The sequence below is a fragment of the Nilaparvata lugens genome, chromosome 1 (genome assembly GCF_014356525.2).
Source record: "Nilaparvata lugens isolate BPH chromosome 1, ASM1435652v1, whole genome shotgun sequence".
Lineage (NCBI taxonomy): Eukaryota > Metazoa > Arthropoda > Insecta > Hemiptera > Delphacidae > Nilaparvata > Nilaparvata lugens.
The window spans coordinates 58,218,228-58,239,891 of record NC_052504.1 but is presented as its reverse complement, the minus strand read 5'-3'; the positions used below and the strand labels follow the sequence as shown (position 1 = coordinate 58,239,891).

At 34.0% G+C, this 21,664-nt stretch overlaps 1 protein-coding gene across 1 annotated transcript in view; it reads left to right on the top strand.

Annotated features, from left to right (window-relative positions):
• Positions 1–5,220: 5,220 nt before the first annotated feature.
• Positions 5,221–21,664, top strand: part of LOC111049444 — a 321,875-nt gene continuing 305,431 nt past the window's right edge. Inside the window, exons 1-4 of the mRNA XM_039433074.1 lie at positions 5,221–5,245; positions 15,530–19,657; positions 20,405–20,502; positions 20,949–21,054. Of these exons, the coding sequence (XP_039289008.1) occupies positions 5,236–5,245; positions 15,530–19,657; positions 20,405–20,502; positions 20,949–21,054 (4,342 nt within the window). The 5' untranslated portion in view covers positions 5,221–5,235. The remainder of the gene's footprint in view (positions 5,246–15,529; positions 19,658–20,404; positions 20,503–20,948; positions 21,055–21,664) is intronic.

Here is a 21,664-nt window from a genome sequence, read left to right as displayed (position 1 = left end):
ATTTAAAAAACAATAGTGAGCGCCGTTAAATTTTTGTGATTTTGTGCTCAAAATAACATACTAAATTGATCCCAACCAAAAATTTGATAATAGGTATGTTGGCACTGGACGTGCACTTAAACCGAATTCTCATCATTGCATAATTATAATTTTCATGGTTCTTTTATTGCTTTATAGATAGTATAGACTGCTCCTTATCATAAAGAAGATTCGATTTTATTAGAGTGTTACCTCGACTAGGCTATCTGTTCTTTCAGTTTCACAATTCTATTAAAGATTAGTTGGTTCCTTCAAAATTATTTTATGGTGTCAAAACACATCGTCATAGTGTGTGTGTGTGTGTTGTGTGTGTGTGTGTGTGTGTGTGTGTGTGTGTGTGTGTGTGTGTGTGTGTGTGTGTGTGTGTGTGTGTGTATGTTTGTGTGTGTACACGATATCACATCTCCCAATCAACGGAATGACTTGAAATTCGGAACATAAGATCCTTACAATATAAGGATCCGACACGAACAATTTCAATCAAATGCGATTCAAGATGGCGGCTAAAATGACGAAAATGTTGTCAAAAACAGGGTTTTACGCGATTTTCTCAAAAATGGCTCCAACGATTTTGATCAAATTCATACCTGAAATAGTCATCGATAGGCTCTATCAACTGTCACAAGTCCCACATCTTTAAAAATTTCAGAAGCTCCACCCCATCTATGCAAAGTTTGATTTTAGATTCTCAATTATCAGGCTTCAGACATAATTAAAAAAAAAAAAAATAGTGGAAAAGATTTAGCATGAGAATCTCTACAATTAATGTTCAGTAACATTTTCACCTAAAATCAAAAAAAAATCTGGTGTGGCGCACTCACACAACTTTCCTTGCCGTTATGAAAATTAATCACCTGACGCCAGTGTTCATGCGCTTCTCAAGTCAAATATCTGAGCCAGCTGGTGACAGGTCAATAACGCTGGAGACATACGAGGTCTGCTATCTCTTCATAGTGAATCATCTAATAGAATCAATAGTTTGCAATTGGATAATCACATTTTCTCGAATTTTGAGATTATTTTCAATTTTAGGTGGAAATGTTACTGAACATTATTGTAGAGATTTCCACGCTCAATCTTTTCCACTCGAATTTTTTTGTTTAAATTGTATATGAAGCCTGATAATTGAGAATCTAAAATCAAACTTTGAATAGATGGGGAGGAGCTCCTGAGATTTCTACAGATATGGGACTTGTGGCAGTTGATAGAGCTTATCAATGACTATTCTAGGTATAAATTTAATCAAAATCGTTGGAGCCGTTTTCGAGAAAATCGAGAGAAACCGTGTTCTTGACAACATTTTCTTCATTTTAGCCGCCATCTTGAATTGCATTTGATCGAAATTGTTCGTGTCGGATCCTTATATTGTAAGAACCTTAAGTTCCAAATTTTAAGTCATTCCGTTAATTGGGACATGAGATATCGTGTACACAGACGCACATACACTCATACACACACACACACACACACACACACATATATATATATATATAATATATATATATATATATAATATATATATATATATATATATATACAGACCAATACCCAAAATCCACTTTTTTGGACTCAGGGGACCTTCAAACGTATAGAAATTTAGAAATTCGGGTACCTTAATTTTTTTAATTTTTTTCGGAAAGCAGTACTTTCCTTACCTATGGTAATAGGGCAAGGAAAGTAATAAGCTTGAGATTCAAGAAAATGTGATTAATCAATTGCAAACTGCTGTTGGAAACTGTTGATTCTATTAAATGATTCACTTTGAAGAGATAGCAGACCTCGTGTGTCTCCAGCGTTATTACCCTGTCACCAGCTGGCTCAAATCTTTGAATAGTAGACTTGAGATGCGCGGGAACACCAGCGTCAGGTGATCAATTTTCATAACGGCAAGGAAAGTTGTGTGAGTGCGCCACATCAGATTTTTAAATTTGAATTTTGAGCAATACAATATTTGATTTTTGATATGCAGTGCTCAAACATCCTCTACATAGGATGAGGCAGGATTTCCTATAAGACAGGAATATACAGAAGGTCCTGGATGAGGTCCTCAGAATGATAAGGTAGTCTTATTAGTTGCAAATACAGTAACTATATTATCCATAACTATAATGGAGTTACTGTAGTTGCAAAGTATGTACCGTAGTAGATATTAGAACTGAAAAGGTTAGACCAAGATAATTAGAATAATTTATTCTTGTTACCTTTGACAAAAAATTACATAAATTTATTATATTCTAATAGATAGGCTAAATAAAGGAATATATCACAAGAATCTAGTGTGTCGCCTTCAACTTGACCAAAAAAATGTTCTTTTTGAAGAAATACTTCAATTACTCTATAAGCTACCTACCGTATAATATATATAATATAATTGTACTAATTACAAAAAAAATGTATTAACATTCATGATCTACTATGATCTATGTTTATTAGCATAGAAATAAAAAATGACTAAGTTAAAAAAAAATACCTTGGATTATGAATGAACGACCAGATTTTTTTTAATATTTACATTGACCATTAGAAAATCTTTATCTTCCTCTAAAGAAAATCTGATTATAATTTGTAATTGTTTCTAAGGGTAATCGGTTTTTGAATCACTGTGGTTATACTAAAATAATATTTTCACAGAACACTCTGCTGTTGGCAATGTGGAAGATAAATGAATATTGGATATTTGAAACAAAGAACAGAGAATCATGTAGTATATTATATCGATTGCAGCCGGTATTGTTAGCTTATCACGTGTCGCTGGAAGACTAAAAAGTGCGACAAATGTGTAAGTTGTCACTGGTCAGGTGGGTGTGTCCACGTTTTAACACTTCAAATATGTTTTCAGTCCAACCAGTAGTTATGATGTGAGGATTGAGGAGTGATCACTGATCAGTGTGTGCTAGGAAACGTCTTAATATTGTGTGTTACGTTTTGCAAATTGGCGTTTCGTTACTTTGTTAAGATGTACATTCTAACTTATGTGTGTTTAGGGACCTACGTTTATTCACTCACCTTTGAGAAATTTGATAGATTAATTCCAGTAATTTACAGTCATTTATTATGAATGTTCATCATTTCATTTTTCTTTTCAACCAAGGATAGATGCTTTAACTTTTTTGAAGATCAGATCAAATCACAAAAAAAGTTATTCTCAAGATTATATTCAATAATAAAAATTGTTCATTTTTCTGCATTTTAGATTCATTACAAGAGAGTCAGTGATTTACAGTCAATTGAATAATGGATAATCAATAAATGTATTAATATTTTACAGTTAGAATTTTGATTTATCAATATAATCAACATCCAACGATACTTAAAGAGTACCTTATAATTGCTTCATACGTTATTTGAATATAAGGAGTTGGACTGAACTATTCCAATCGACAATAATAAATTGTTTCTCAAGTGATTCTACAATATCCATGAAAGTTATTCAAAAATCACTTTAACCGTTTTTGTTAGGACTTTCAACTCATCCGTATACATCAGTATAATAACAAGAAATTTTTCAACATATTATTATTCTTCAAGAATAATGTAAAATTCTGAATGAAGAACAGTAAGGAAGTCTGAATGAATTATGTTCTGTTCCATGTAGAATCACAACAAGGAGCTACATCCACATCGTTGTTGATCTCAATATTACAATTTATAGGTTTAATGGGGTTTTATTTTCTAAAAGCTCTTAGTTGATCAGATAAAATTGACCAATTAAAAAACTTGTATTCTCTATATTCAGTTATAAGCATTGAATAAGATCAATTTAATTGGAGTCTTTTTGTTCTATACAATGATCAATCTTCAGCATTAATTTTCATTGATCTTGTCCAGGAAACACTCCTCACAGCAATTGAACTGTTGAATATTTTCATTGCAGTACCAACTTTCAAGTCTAACTTGCAACTTGCAATGAATTGGTTAGGAAGTTGAATTTCTAGAATTTCAATCTAAGTAAATTTTATCATTGACATTTTTTTATTTTGAAAATTATTACACTTACGGTATCGGTATTTCCAGTGGTGTAACGTTTCCAAACCGGGCCCCCGCAAAAAAAATTCCGGGCCCCCTCTTCTAAAATCGTACCACCTTTCTCCAGCCCCCTTCTCCCTCAATCCCAAGCATTAAACTCTAATGTGAACGTACATTTTTCATGAGTGAAATACATAGCTTAGTTGGAAAGAAATAAAACTTGTTCTCGATTGAATTCTACAATTCAAGAATTATGTTTTAAGCTATAGAATCCAACATCTAGAGCTAGAACTAGAGTTAGTAAGTAGTATATCTAGTCTTAAGATTCATGAATTATCAAAATAATTTATAAAAACATTTGATTTGATGTCTCCTACAAGCCTCCAAGTTCTGCAATCACTGCTTTCTATAACCAGACTGATAACATTGTTCTATTGCATATTTCTTCTTACACAATTAATGAAACCTGTCATTTTCCACAATAAAACTTCTGCTTTTTTATCAAAAGTTACTTCCATGATTATTTAATTCTTCTTTTTAAAGTATGCAATATATAATAATTAAGTTTATCATTTCGGGCCCTAACCCGGGAACCCGGGCCCCCTAGACCGGGTAATTTTATTTTTTCAGAAAACCTATATTAGCCTACATATTATCCGGGCACTAGCCCGGGCCCCCCCGCGCCGCTGCGGCAGCGGGGGGTCTACGTTACGCCACTGGGTATTTCGGTGGTGCGAAACCAATCTAAAACTAAAGCTCCATTCATACTTTCAATCACCTTTGCACAAGTCTAGAATTTATCTCAACAGCACTCTTATAGCAGAAAACAATACACTTTACTCACATAGAGGCTCAACAAGTCAAATTAGCTCGTTCTTCTTCCAATAATTGAATTGGAATTGAAATTACTTCCAAATTAGTCCGATCCGATTCCAATGATTTGATTCGTTCATATTTGAACAACTTTATAGGAAAATGTATGCTTTGTTAGTATGTCAGCGATATTATCTTATTTTTATTATTTGGAAGCTCAGAGCTATCAAAAATTGATTCAATTTGATGGCTATAAATGATATAATGTGAAATTCATTTTTAAATTTGATATGAAAATAATAGTGATGAGAAATAATGGACAAAAGTTATTGAATTTATTAAGGTACCTAATCTTCAATAAGAAGTGTTTTGATAAAAGTGAGACAGTATCCGAATCATCAACAGTTTTTATTGAAAATGCTTTTTGGTGAGTAGATTTTGTAAGTTTCTTCAGAATTTCATTGCAATTTTTTCACTAATTTCTGTTGTTATATATTTTCTCCGTTTCAATTGATTATACAGAGTTGGTGAAAATATTATCGAAACAGCTAGATATAATTGAATTTCAATGCCTTTGGAGTATAACTGTGCATAATCTGTGTATATATATATATATATATATATATATATATATATATATATATTTCAATTTACCACAAGGTTGCAGTGGAGTCAATTGTTCAGTTGACAGTTCAAACCCAAGCCTACCCTACCTGTCATAATTGAAAAACAAGATAGCGGCAGAAATTTGTATTCTTTCACAAGATGGCGGCATTATTAAGAATAATTATTGAAACTTTGTGAATCAGTAGAAAGAAAATTGAAAAATAGATCTACCGACGGCTGTTGTATGACGCAATGATTATAACAGCTGATATTTTTATTTCTGTGTGTGGCCAGCTCACAAATCTTCTCCCATAAGCATAAGGATTACACGTAAACTTTGAAGGACCGTAGGAGAGAGTCCTGAAGTCGGATTATAAATTTGATAGGTCATAAACCTGGTCCTGAACATAACAAAGACAACTAAAAAAATCATCAAATTCGGTGCAAACATGAAAAAGTTATTGATTGAATGTCAAAATTTGAGGCTCGATTTTTATTTATATGGATAAACCAGATTTATCCATCCAGTTTAACAGTCATGTTCATCAACAACAATTCTATGAGAAACATTTTTCAGATATCCTCAATATTAATAGATGTTTTGTCGATTCTTTGAAAATCTATACATTTTTGTCGTTGTCATCTTGTTTTTTTCATGGTGACAAATATTTTGAAGACTGCTATTATGGATATTCTCGTTCTACACATAATACAAAAAGATTCATACCATTTCCAAGTCTGTAACTTCAAGGAGTCATGAGATACACGCTTTTCTAATATTGTTAGGTTTGGCATATGGTGGAAAACCCGTTTTCTCCGCTGCACTTTTCTCTCTTTTTCCGATGATGCTCTAGCCGTGAAAAATGGACTTAAAGCATTCAACTAGATGTCAAAATATACTGTCTGAATAATATGAGTGAATGTCCATTGAAAATACATTTACAGGGTAGAAAGTGTAGCTTCGCCAACGAAAAAGTATGTTTCAAGCATTTGAAGTTATATTAATCAGGAAGAGAGTAGGTATTTTAAATGTGACTGTAACCGCTCCAGATGGGGGTAAAAAAAAGATTCAAATTCAAATTCATTTTATTGAGCCAAAAAAGAACATACAGGCCAAGTCAAAACATAAAAATAGACAGAATAATAACAAATGGGTCCCCATTGCCACGAGTAGAATAACCATGAACATCACAATTCTTTTTCAATGATTTAATCTTATTAGCAATGTATAATACTACTCTGTAAATATAAATACATGGAAAAGTTAGTAATTGTAGCTCTTTGAATGCATTCCTGCACGATTGATTGTAATCCAGGTTTGCCAAGTACCTCACTGCACGTTTTTGTAAAATGAATAATTTCTGACAGTTTAAACCAGACGTACTTCCCCAAAGTTCTACGCCATATACCAGGTGAGTGTAAATGAGAGAGAAGTACACACACCTAGCAATATCTCTATTCACAAATCTTACCATATACCGTAATACAAAGAGACCCCTGCTAATCTTACCAGCTACTTTATCAGCATGCTCATTCCATGACAATCTTTCGTCTACAGTCAAACCAAGTAAATTTACTGCATTAGCATTTCTAATAGCATTATCCCCTATCATGACTACAGGCTCGAAAGAAAATATTCTCCTTAAATTAAATTGTATAGCAAGGCTCTTGTCGGGATTAACGGAGACAGCACATTCATTATAAAACTGCACAATCTCATTTGAACACAAATTGGCTTTCAGCTCCAGCTGGTCAATACTATTGCCATGGAGTAACAGAGTTGTGTCGTCAGCATACAATGTAATATCACAATCATTTGAAACAGACGACGGTAGATCATTTATATACAAAACAAACAGTAGAGGATCGAGTATAGAGCCTTGAGGAACACCTTTTGTTACATTCAATTTCTCAGAATCTACAACTCTACCTCCATTCTTAATACTTACATACTGCATTCTCTTTGACATATACGACTCTATCAAATTATTTATAATACCCCTCATACCAAGAGAGTGCAGTTTGTTCAGTAGGATTTCTTTATCAACACTATCAAAAGCTCGTGATAAGTCGAGCAGAACCCCCATAGCAGCTTTCCCATTGTCCATAGCCTCAATTACACTCTCAATAAATCTAGTTGCTGCTGTGATAGTGGATTTACTTTTAATGAATCCATTCTGACAATCATTTAATAAATCAAACTTTTGTAGGTAGTCAATAATTCTGTCATAAATCACCCTTTCAAAAATCTTGGATAAAACTGGCAGCACAGAAATGGGCCTATAATTTTTCATGTTTGCTCTGTTACCCTTCTTGAATAGAGGAATTATTTTTGCAATTTTCAATGCATCAGGAAACACACCACTCTGAAAGACTCCATTCAAAATGAAAACAAGAGGATCAGCAATCTCATCACTGCCTTTAAAACCTTGATGGGAATATTATCGTAACCAACACTATTCTTATTTTTTAATTTATTAATTATTTTAAAAATTCCTGTTTTGTTTGTGGGACTCAGATAAAAACTTCTTGGAATATTTCTATGTGGAATTCTTCGTGTACCGGTTTTAGCAGACTGTGTTTGAGGAGCCATGGAAATAAAATACTCATTAAAAAACTCTACAATATCTTTAGGATTTTCAACTCTCCTGTCATTCACATCAATACATATATCCCTTACACTTGCACCGCTCTTACCTCTAAACTGATTGATTATTTTCCAGCTCGTTATAGACTTGTTAGTGGAATTTGAGATGAGACCTCCATAAAACTCCCTCTTTGCCTCAGTAACTCTATTTACATACTGCTGTTCAACCCTCCCCAATATATCTTCATCAATTACTTGTCCATGCTCAATTCTAAATTTTGAGATATCTAAAAGTGCTCGTAGCCGCTGAATATCAGGAGTGAGCCTCTCGAACCTCTCCCTTATTTTTCTTTTCACATTCAAAGCACCCTTTTTTATCTTAATTTTTATTGGTGGACACTGAATACGGAGATGATACAGAAGAGAGCTGTGAAAGCATTCAAATTGTTTATTAACATCAATTGCATTATAAACAGAGTACCAGGATTCTCTACGGAGAGCAGCTTTCAAGTTTGCTAAATTTGAAATGGATAAATTGAAAACAGGAACACCTAACTGATCCTCCTTCCCATTAACTGCTCGTCTATTAAGAACGAAAGAGGTGGAGAAAACTTGTGCAGAATGATCGGATAAAATGTATGTAAAACCGATGACTTACAACTATCATACTCTATATTAGTCAATACATTATCTATTGCAGTCTTGGACTCAGGCCTGACTCTTGTTGGCTCAGATATTGTATAGTGTAGACCAAATTGCTCCAAAACCAGAACTAGATTCCTGCATTCAGTTGTATTATTCAAAACATTAATATTGAAATCACCAGCTAAAAATATAATTCTACTTTCCAGTCTTACAGTTATCCGCTCAGTCAACAGAGAGAATTTATCAAAAAACAAGTTGATATCTCCACTAGGAGGTCTATATACACCACAAATTATGAAATCCAAATTTTTCTCAAATTCCAACTTCACACCGCACATTTCAATGTCACCCATAGAGCAAAAATTACTTATATCCAGCACCGTCAATCTATCTTCCAATAAGTCCAGCAAAGCGTCCTTGATAAAGATAGCAACTCCCCCTTTTCTCATACCAGCCCTACAATAGCTACTGGACAGAGACATATTTTTTAATTTTATACAATTTATTTCAACATCCTTCAAACCATGTTCAGTAATGATCAGAACATCAGGACTTTCATCTTCAATCAAAATTTCCAAAAGATCAATCTTATGAAATAGACCATCTATGTTCTGATGAATTACCTTCAAATCATAAACATTCGTCCTCTTGTTTACTACGGGTCTCCTACACTCAATGTCACTCCTAAAAAACTGCCATCATGGAGAGGGATTGCTTGATCTGAATTACAGTTACCTGGCTTACTTATAGTATCTCTCTCATTAATAATTTCGAGAATTCTATCAGCTATGCAGTATTTTGCAAACATATTCAAGTGAAAACCATGGCGAGTGTGAAAACGCCTTCCAAGTTTACTAATTTCAATAACAGTAACATTTTTGAAATATTTACAAATCTTACGAATCTCAGTATTCACCTTTATTACAGCTTCATTAACACATGACCACCTTGGTAAATCGTACCGGAAAGGAACATCAGTTATAAAAACTCTCATGTGTCTCATGTGATAAAGTCTCTGACGAAGTGCTGACAAATATTTATCCATCTCATTACATGCTATATCATTAGACCCAGATATAATTACTGCCGCATCCTGTATTACCAAATCTGAACATTCCTTGATACAATCTTCAGTGACATCCTGAAATTTAGCTCCTGGCTTGAGAATTGTTCTGATTTCATGATTACTCCTATCGGCCAATAAGTCACCTACCATTCTCCCTTGGCTACTTACAAAAAGTCTTATCTTATCCCTATTCCTATATTTGGGTTTGGAGGTATTCATATCTATTTCATTTAAATGACTCTTTTCATTAATTTTATGATTATTTTTAGTCGGTATTTTTAATTTATCAGTTTCTTTACGCTTTAGTCGACCATCAGGAAAAATATTCTTTGCAATGTGAGAATCCAATTCATTTCCTATCTTAAATGGAACTTGTAAATGACTAATACATTCTACACTCTTGAATGTTTTTTGCTTCAAATACTGAGCAATCGTGTCAAGCACTTTCCATCTAAACAATTTTATGTCAAACTTTGTGAACTTAAGATTCAGAACAGCACCTTTATCTTTATTCTCGATCTCATTCTTACATACTGCTCTAGATGGTAAAGAACAAAAATCCCACAACCATGTGAATTTTCCTGCCTCAAACAGTTAACAGCTATTGCCTTATCTACTTTTAAAGCATGTTTCAACCTATCCAACAAAATTGACATGGGTTTTTCATTGAAGTTATTCAAAGAATCAAAATGATAAACGGAAGAATCGGTAAAATCGTAGATAACAAGACTCCAGTGAGAGCCATTCCAACCAGAGTGCAAATTACTGTTAGAATTTAGATTATCATTGAGAATGAACACTATATTTTTCTTTGCATATTTATCGGAATTTAGAAAAGAAGAATCAAAGCTACTATCATTAATTAAGAGCGATGTCACTACCGGATCAACAATCACAAGATCCTTTATGTGAGCATACATTCTAGAACAATAGGCATTTATGTCATTATCAGATAGAAGTTCATCACTCACAAAGGCACTCAATCTATCAATTAATGTGGACACCTGACTCTGAGCGACAGGGGAGTAGTTCTGCACATCCGACTCTCCACCAGCAGCACCAGAAGAAGCGTTGCGACGCCGAGGCGAAAGGGGATCGTTGCCAAGAGAATTGTTAGCTGAACTATTGTTGACTACATAGGTATTAATTGGGTCATATTCAGTTTGAGACGCCTTGTCAGCTACATTTTTTTCAGTCATACTCATTATCAGCAAATCATTTTGGATGGAGCGGTCGACTGCTGCCTGCCACTCGACTCTTGAGCGTGTCAGTTGCTCCCTCAAAGAATCGTTTTCACGCCGAAGCTCAGCAATCTCCTCACCATCTTCCATATTAAGAAACTCAACGGAAGCTGGAGAACCGTGAGAGTAATTTAAGCTACCATCAATATTAGATATATGTTATTTATATTTTGATCTCTATTGGGGGTAGAAAAAGCATCGGATTTGGGAATAATATTATTGACGATGGATGACTGTGATGATGTGATCCTACCTTCAAAATTTTTGTTATTTGCTTATCTGTTTTCATGGTAGCTTTACAGTCTTTGTTTATACATCTCCAAGACAGATCACCTGAGACTAGAAGACGATCTTTCCTGTATGAAAACCCGTCATATTCAATTTTTTATTACCTTTTGTAGTGTTCTTTATTTCAAATTCGATCATACTGACCATATATTAATCTACTCATACGGATAAACTACCGGTAATTAAACGCTAATAGTGTCCAGTAGTATTGGAAATCAAGCATAGAGTCAATCATAAGATAAAGCAGAATAACAACAATTATTTATTATTGTGAATGCGGAGCTGATTACTGTACATTTCAAACCTCGCGCCGTGGCCAAACAGAACTACACACAAACAATTCTACCAGTTGCTAAGATACTAGCTTTCCCGCCAAAATGTTCGAAAGAACGCACAGCTGATCACACTCACCAACAGTAGAATTAATACAATCCAATTTAGAAACAAACAGTCTTATCTTATCACTTGATAATGCCGAAAATTCAATAGAATTGTCTCACCAGTGTTAATGGACCCACCAAGATAAGCACTCTGAAGAAATAAATACTTTAAAGAAGAACGTGCCCCGACAAACGACTGCCTACTCAGTTGAGCCGGCTAAAAACTTAGGTTAGGAAGATAGTCAGAAATGAAATTGCCCACCACCAGCAATCACACACTGAGCACAGGGAATTCACTTCACAGTACAGCAAACCAGCACTTAATGATTTATTTCGACTTAATGATACATTCACCAATAAAACTCAAGTTTAACGTTTAAATACAGAGATACATGAAAGCCTGTTCATTCATCCTGCGCGTGCGCAGTTCCTCAGATCTCTGAATTCTAAAGGGCGGGTCATGGGACCTTATTAACAACAAACTTTTGCGGTCTATTGAACTTCTAAATTTTATTGAATTAATTAATCTAATTTAAATTTGGACAAAAATTAATCTATATCGTTTCATTATGCACATTCTATAAGACTGCCTGTAAGATTTTACTAACTGCTTATCTGGAATCCTGTTCACGAAGGTAGCATGGACTTAGCTCATTTTACTATTTCAAATCTATAATACTACTGTATGGACTCGGTCATCCAAGGGTTTTTAAGCATGAGCTAGAAAATTTAATGGCACTCACTATCTAAAATTAATAATCACATTTTGATTTGAACTTGTCACTACAGTAGTATGTTCTCAAGGGTATTAATCATCAACACTCACAAATTCACTTTAAATAATCAACATTAACATATTCTACGGAGAAAATAATACACATTAGCAAATTTAAATAATAAATATCTAACAAACACGTTAATTTTGAGGACCGAGGCTACCTCTGGATTTCTAATGTTATTCCGACCGCGGCTTAATTGGGACTGGACTTTTCTACACAAATTATGTTCCCCTTCCACCAACGAGACGACGGTCCACGTGATTACAGAGCACAATTCAGTGGGAAAGGAAAATGCAAGTTTGAAATATTCCCAAATGCTCGTGTATTTACCGTACCAACGCTAATGGAAATACAGTTCCGTGAGAATACTTCATCCCTGCATAAAATTTGAGTCTTCCCGAACGCAAGTTAGCAAAATCTTAATCTGAGAAAATTCTTTTTCAAAAGAAATAGTTATTTGTGCAACTAGTGCGCAAAGTGACAGTTTGCTGCACCGAAAGAAGCGTTTACGCACGAGCCGTAGGCGATGTCGGAATGGTTTCTTGAGTGCAGCAGAGGAACTTTGCTCACATATTCCACATTAAATTTTTCCTACAGTTACCATTGAATATGAGAAGTGGTTGATTATGGGTGAAATGATGGCTGGAATCCATCATATGTTTGTCTGTATAATTTTGTTATTAATAACAACTTTAATTTATTCTAAACTTGATAATCCAATTGAAAATTAATAATCGATAATTTATTCAAATTAAACATTTAATTAATCCAATTAATTTGAAAATTTGAATAATTTTGAGTAAATCTCAATTTCTAAATAATTTTTCAATCAATCAATTTATGAATGAAAAAAATATTATTTGAAATTATGAATAATTAATAATATTCTAAATGTATAATTTGATGAGTTCTCATTTTTATTTATTTGAAAATCAGAAAAAATATTGATAGAACAAATCCGCATTCAAAATACACGCCAACAATGTCAACAGCGGATTTGGGATATGCTTAATACACAAAGTATTAAGAGTACGCAAAGTAATACTTTGCGCACTAGAGCGGAAAAGTGATTCTTTGCGTTCTGTAATCAGTGCAGGAATGGTCACTTTTCAAGGTAACTGTAGGAAAAATAAATTTCTCACGATAAAAATTTACACAGAAAATCCAACTACAAGATTACTAAAGTCTCATCATTGTTAAAGTCGTAATTCGACTCTTTTTTTTAAATGATCCCAATCAATAAATTTATTCCAATAATATCATCATTACGTGACGATTCTCTCTAATATTATAGTTTGAGTTATTCTTAACACTCTAGTGGTGAAATCAATCCGATATCTATCACTGTATCTGAATAGCAAGCGCTATAAAAAAATTCCGTCAGTTATGGCCGCCATCTTGAGTGAATTTTTCAATAATAATGACTATTTTGTATTTTCGTTGTGTCCATCATCAATATTTTTATTCAGCTTGCTCCAACAACGAGATTCAGACCATTTGCAAGTCTTTATCATGAAGTAATCATGCAAAGTTGACTTTTATAGTTCTGGCTTGTTACATGATGCCTATGGAGAAAGGCACCAGAAATCATGCAAGGTTTTCTTTGGAGGGCGCTGGCGAACACAATTTTCGACGTTCAGCGTGTGAAGAGATATAATTTCAAATCTCAGAAAACGATCTCAATCCCATACATTCAACATTCTATTGTATCTCTTGCACAGAAAAAGTTATGATAGAAATAGATTTGAGAAAATGAGAATAACTATTCTTGTAGGGTTTTGGGAGTTTAGGCTATAACTAACAGAATATGTGTGTTTTGAAGGAAAAATTCATAAGTTATGAATTATAGAGGAAGGTTTTTCGAATATGTTCGTACAATAAACGATAATCTTCAACGTTTATTAAAATACAAGCGTATTTTAACGAAACCCCTGACGATTTTTGCGGCAATCTTGTTTCCGAGGGGTTTGCATGTGATTTCGACTTATCATCATTGTGTTCCTCAATTATTAATACGTGTCCCAAAAAAGAAATTGATACAGCTTCCACGGTTGTTACAGAAAAATGACCACGGAAGTATATTCGCGCCCGAACTATCCTGTTTTTACGGCATTTGGTCAGAGACAAACAAATAATCTTACGCTTATCCTTTCTCTATGATTTGGTTGTCTCGCGAGAATTAAAATACAGTACTTGCAAGAAAACCGTAATACAGCAAGGAAACCGTTTCGAGTGAGCTTTGGAGTTTATTCACATAATTTTACTCAAGTTTGAGAACTTGTTGGAGTGGATTGCAAGTCGAGTTCTCATCCTACAGTTTCTTAATCACACCTGGACCGTGTGTGGATTTGTATACATGTTCGACGATTACGTTTGATTGGTACCATCAACTTTAAATTTTCAAGACATATATTCTTTGAACCATTAAACAGATCGAGCTCGTTGGCTTACAAAATCGACTCACTCCTTGATCCTTTTTGAGGATGTAACAGGATAATATTGAAAATGCATAAGAAGAAAGTTTGTAGTGAATTCATCAGCTGACTCATGATTTATGTTTTGACAGACTGTTTGTTGTTTCTGCGCCGGCACAAGATTTCACCTGCCTTGAATTTTGATTCTGACATATTTTCACATATTTATGGAGTGAAAAATAATTCATTGTTCTACCTTGCTATTGATTCTCACATTATAGTTTCAAGTTACGGATTTAAAAATTTGTACAACCCAGAGAGCACCCTACGCTAGTGTATTTTCGCTTCGCCTCAATTTTTTTGAAGGGTTGCCCTCAGAGGGGGGAGCGAGGACGCAGTCTGCGTTCTCAAAATTCTTAGGTGGCTGCTAGTTGTAAAGTTCAGGTATTATGGGGGGGGGTTATTCCTTGGCCTTGGAGAGGGGCTGAGCACCCCTGATTTTTGGACCCTGAAAGTTTCATAAATTTTCAAGAAGCTAAGTGATACCATGGAATAAAGAGGAACCTATCTTTCATCTATGGTTATACTCTCTCACACCTTCTTATATTCCACACTTCATCTGTTATTTTTTTATTACATTAAGGTAATTTTATTGATCATGATGAACTAAATTTATAACATAATATATATCTTTTCAATTTTCAGCTGATCTCAACAATGAAACTTCACTCACTCCTGTTCCTCTGCCAAGGAAGAAAAAGAATAAGAAACAACCTTCACCATTACCGGAAAGGATTGTTGATGATATAAGACTGGAAAAGTCACTCGATGTATTTTCATCTGACACTGCTTCTGGAAGCATCGAAAGGAATGAAGACTTTGATAATAATATCGAACTTGGACAGAATTGGACGAACCAAGCTACCAAATCGAAAAAAGAAGAAGAAAGAGAACTTCTGCAGCATAACACCAATACGTTGATCTCTTCATCTTATAACGAGAATATTATTGATTCAATTATTGGCCTTATAAATGAACCTGGAAGGAATAGCACCACAATTTCTCAAGAGAATTCTAAAGATTCCAAGATACATGAAACATCTGCTACGTTTCCTGATAAAGAAGGCAATGATGATTGGTTGAATAGTCTTCTGTTAGTCGATGAAAATACTCCCAACATCAATAATGTAAGTGGATCATTCATTATTGCTGATAGAGTTTCTACCAGCCAAACTCATACAGATAAAGTCAGCAATAATTTTTCCAATAGTGACACCACCACTGGTGTGTGGGGTTATGGGGGTGCGATGAATTTCGTGAATCAAATTGACGACACGTTTAAACTTATCGAATCAGCTTGTGATGACAACTTGTCTCATCATAATACTCTCGAGACGATTTGGTCTGCAAATTTCAGTAGTAAACACAGAAACTGCGGTGGAGCACATGAGAAGGATATAGCTGAGAATAATCTTGGTGATTTTGATTCGAACACTTTGATGTGTCTAGCAAATAATGATCCAACCGTTGCGAGTGATGCGGAAGGAACAGAAGTGGATTCATCTTCAAACGATTATTTTTTATCAAATTCAAATGCTGGACATACAATTGAAGATATAAAGGATTCTACAACTGATTCAGTCGCTTCAATGATTGGTGATCAACCGACAAGTTACAACGCGAATGAAGCAGACTACATTCCAAACGTTAACTTTCCATTTCTGCCACCTGGTTCGCCTTGCCCACACGACTTGAATTTTGACGATTTCGATCCAGTTTTTCCAGAAGATAGTGATAATCTCAAATCGGAATTAGTTGAAGGTGTATATTCCGAAAAAATACTCAAAATCGATAATTCTGTGCCAAAAACAAAGGATAATGAAGAGATAATCGATATAAGATGGTCAAAAAGAGACAATAATAAAATGGGAGAAGAAAAGCTCAACATATCGCCAAATCATCCACAAATAAATTTAAATGTGGAAGAATCGTTAATCAACAATCTCGATCGTGAATCTAGGAACAAGAATAATGGAAATGATGATATTGACATTGTTGATGGAAACTGCAGATCTCTCTTGAATACAGTAGTTGAATCCTGTTACAAAATCGAAGATAAATGGCAAGAATCAGAGATTTTTAAATCAAAGGACTTGGTGTTTACTTGTGAGAATATTAATACTGAGCATATGGGAGAAAAATGTGAGGTCCTTGGTGATGGAAATTGTGATGGAAGTTTAAAAGAAATCAAGTTGAATAGTAGCCCGAAAATAGTTCAACTTCATAGAAAATCCAGTGCTGGAAATGATGCTCTATCGGGAGTAACATTGGGAGGTGATCATTTTTTCAGGAAGGAAGACTTTTTTACCGGAACATTGTTAGTCAACGATAATAATTTCATTAGAGTAAAATCGGAGTCGGCACCAGATAGTGGAGTGTATCTTTCCGATAATTCAAAAAAATCGCCTGAAAGACTAAACTTCCAGAATCAAGAGAACACAAGTTTTGAAACACCTTTCGCTTCAAGTCCATTTCATGAAGCACTAGATAATTTCGAAGCAGAAACTGTTAATTTTTTTCGAAACAAAGTATTCAGTCAATCTAATCACTTAACAAAAAGTGAACAATCGATGATTGGATTTGATCTCTCACACTATCTTCAAGCCTTTCTGGAAGATCAGACGTCTCATGGTGATCGAGAAGAGGATGAAAAAGAAATACAACGAGAAAAGGGTGGAGAAAACCACATCAAACATGATAAGAGACTGGTAAATTCTTATTTTGTTGATGATAATCAGCGAAAACTTGAGGATGAACATATTGAAGGAAATTCGGAGAAAATTACCACTCATAATGAAACTTTGAAGGATTTGGTACGAATTAATGAAGACCACCAATCTATGATTGGTTGGAAAAAGGTAACTACTTGTGATCAGATTAAGGAGCTAAAGCCAGATTCCTATAGTGATTCATTGGTGGTAAATCCAGAAAAAGATTCAGAATCAAGTTTTGAACATACTCAAGGTGAAGATAGACGGGCGTTGGATATTAATGGTGTTGGAATCTCAATTATTAGCAGAACACCTATTGAATCACCTATTGAATATGTAGACAATAATGCAGACTCGACAGTTGTTGGAAGACAGTCTAAAAAAGATTGTATACTAACAGGAAAAACGTCATTCGACACTTGCCAATCTAGCGTAATGAACTTGGAAGATATAATATTGGATAGCGCATCGAACAAAGTCAAGAGTCTGATTAATTTTTTCGAAAGCATTGTCAAAAGTACTGAAATCACTTACGGCGTCAATAGGAACACAATTATCATCGAGCTGGAGAAAAATGAGAGAAATAATTCAAACATTGCCAAAAGTAGTTGTGATTATACAATCAGCAGTTATGAGCAACAAAGAAATAAGGTACATGAATTGAGTGATATTGATACGAGTACATTATTGTTGCACGATAACAGAGCAGTGACATTGACTCAACAGATTCATAATGAAATAATGAGGAATAGGGGTGGAAGAAAGCAAAAAAAATCAAATTTCGAGGTCCAGGAGAAATGTAACAGACAAACACAAAATATTGACCTATCAGTACATTACAGTAGTGCCAAAATTGGTAAGCCAGTACAAAATACAAATACAATCAATCAAAACGAAGATGATAATGTGAATGTTTCTCAACAAAATACAATTCAGAGTGATAAGCAAGTAAAGCAAACTGACGGTAACCAGGATTATAATACATATTATTGTTCTGGAGAGGATACAATCCAGAGTCACAATGAAAAAGAAAACATGGAGGATTGCAGAAGTTTAAAAAATGATTCAGTCTTGGAGAATCGTAATGAAATCAATGAAGACAGTATCAACTACTCACACTGTATTACTGCCAATATTGTTTACCAAGGAGATGAAATTCTTGGTAAAGCTGGAGATGGTAGTAGCTTTAGTGATAAGAGTGTTGAAGAAAATAATTATTCAACACTTGATGGTGCACAAGGATGTAATATGGAAACTGATAGATCTCAATGTAATGAAACAAGAGAAGACTCTGAAGAACAAATGGGGTTTGCTGATGGAAGCGAAATGGGTTTGATTGATAAGAATGGGACATGCTTTAGGAATAATATCGAAGACATGGAAGAGAACTTTTTAGATCAAGTGAAGCACACTATTAAAACATATAATATAAATTCCTGTAGTATTAAACTTGAATCAGAAAGTTATCAAGTAAATATGAAAAACGATGAAATAACAATGAATGATATTGTAGAAAGTATCAATAATATTGATACAAATATGTATCGTACTCCTGAAAATAGTAATTATACTAGTAAAAAGGTAGTTGAAGATGTTCTAAGGAATTCATCAATTACATCAAACTCAATCAATTTCACGTTTTCAAACTCCACTCCATATCCTCAATTATTGGAGAAAAACTTTCAGGATTCAGCTACATTTTCAAACGATCTATTTTTTGAAAGAATTGACAATTTCTTCCAGGATACAGAAAATTCTGAAATTGTGCAGACCGACAGTGGAGACTGCACTCGAGATCCGTCTGGAATGGCTTGTGTCGGTGAAAAATCGACCAATGTTTCAGAATCATCAGTACTAATCGATGATGATGTTGATGAATTGGAAGATGATTTGGATGATGCTGCAGAAGAATCAGACGAATGCTGTAAACAAATTGAGGAACATCTAACTGAACTTGATCAAGATCAGGATTTAGATTTGATTTTTCAGGGGGAATTGAAGGTTGGATTCAATTCTGAAAGGGAACACAATATTCTATCGCCAGAGTTGGACAGGATTAATGGTAAGTTGAAGAAATGATCTAAATCTTAGTTTATTCTGTTATTGGTTCCACTGTTTGCAGGTACTTTCAAAATTAATTGATGGGGAAGGTTAACTAACGGAAAATTAAAAATTGAAGAAGTATCAACCTCAGATTACATGCAGAGAGATAGCTGGGAGAAACTGGAAATTTGAAGATCGGTCATCAGAGGCAAATCAGAGTTACCTTACAATCTTCTCTTGTAACAATTTTCGTTGAATTATGAAACTTCAAATGAAATAATAGAAAAGTTGGTATTATGAAATGAGGTAGTTTTCTATTATGGTTGAGGAGCTTTATTCTCCAAGAAAACCTGTTCAAGTCTTAAGACGATACACATTATCTTATCTACTCAATTCTATTATTGGAGCATTATATTTTGTGGAGTGCTCCGTGGAAAGAGTGCTTGCGTAGCAGCCTAGAGATCTCCTCATCAAATTATTGTAATTTTCCTATTAAACAAAAATCATCAATCTAGCCATCTTCTGATTAGAAAAATTGCAAATCTTTCCATATTCTTTAATGAGGCTTTTTTATCTCAAAAATATATATTGTTTGAGTTAATTTAAATAATTCTATCGCAATATTAAATTTTCCTATTCAGATAAATATTTTAACAAATTTCATGCTTTCGACATTACTTATCATAGTTCTATAGAGTAATAATAGTTTATTTTCATACATTATATTACTGCGAGTAGATCCCAAATGGAATAATTGATGTTTCAGAGGAATCAGAATCAATCGTTCAAGAGGAAAAAGAAAAATCAAGGCTGATTGAAGTGACCCTAGAAAAGATGTGGGGAACTATTGGGATCAATATTGAGGTAAATCAAATTGACAATATTCTCCTTAGAAAAATTCAATATTTTCAAGAATAAGCTTCAGCTCTTGGCGTCTACTTGAAAGATTTGAAATTTGTGTACAAGTTTAATTATTCATTGAGTTCGGGATTATGATAAGATGATATATTGCTAATTCAGCTTATCCCTTGAACTACATTCAGAATGAGCGTTTCTTGTATTTTTCAATACATTTTCCCAACGTTTAGGCTTATATCATGCAAAAGATCCACCAGACGTTAAAAACGATGTTAACTTGTCATTATTATAACAAGCAAGTCATAATCTGTAAAGCAAGCAGACCTCTCCTTCTTACATCAAAGCAAAATTGCAAGTACGATAAATACTTGGAAGTAATAGTAAATTGTCCAGTATTGTCCAGCATGTAAAGCTACATTGAAACTCTTCATTCACATATTTTAATGTTCCAGGTTGTGCAAAGTCAAGAGGAAGAGGAAGAGGGAGAGAGAAGTGACGTCATCATAAAAGAGCTTATGCCAGGAGGAGCAGCTGAAACCAATGGTATCATAAGAAAAGGTAGGCTTTTAATTATTTTTTAGTGATTTTATGTAACAGAATATTTTCTTGAAAAACTGTATACTGAGTTTCGCAGCTATTTGAAACTATAGGGTATTTTCTGGAGCAATTATTCACAAAATATTCTCAAAAAGTGAAACCCATTACTACGACGGCTTTCGCAAGCAAACTCATCAATAATGAGAAAACATCTTATGTCCATAGAAAACACTCACCTTATTCGATTCAGCATGACATTGAAATGGTCAGACTTTCTAGTTAAATTAGCTAATGAATTCGATGGATACATTAAAAATACAGCGTTTGATATTTGAGATATTTGACAAACTATTTGCATAAAAATGTGATTTAACAAGTGTTTTTTCACGTTCAAACGGTGCTATTTTGAGGTGGGAATCTTCTTCTTCTTCCTTTTCTCTCAGCGTCTCCTAATTTTTCTGCGGTGCTAATGAATGGTTTGTTTCTGCACCTTTTTCACGTGGGTGCTTCGAGTGGTAGATATCAATTTCAAGTGATAGAACATTGATAAAAAATTGAGTGAAGTTAGAGGTTGAGGATAAAACGAAAAAGAATAAAAAGATTGAGAAGAAGAGAGTAAGAATAAAAAAGT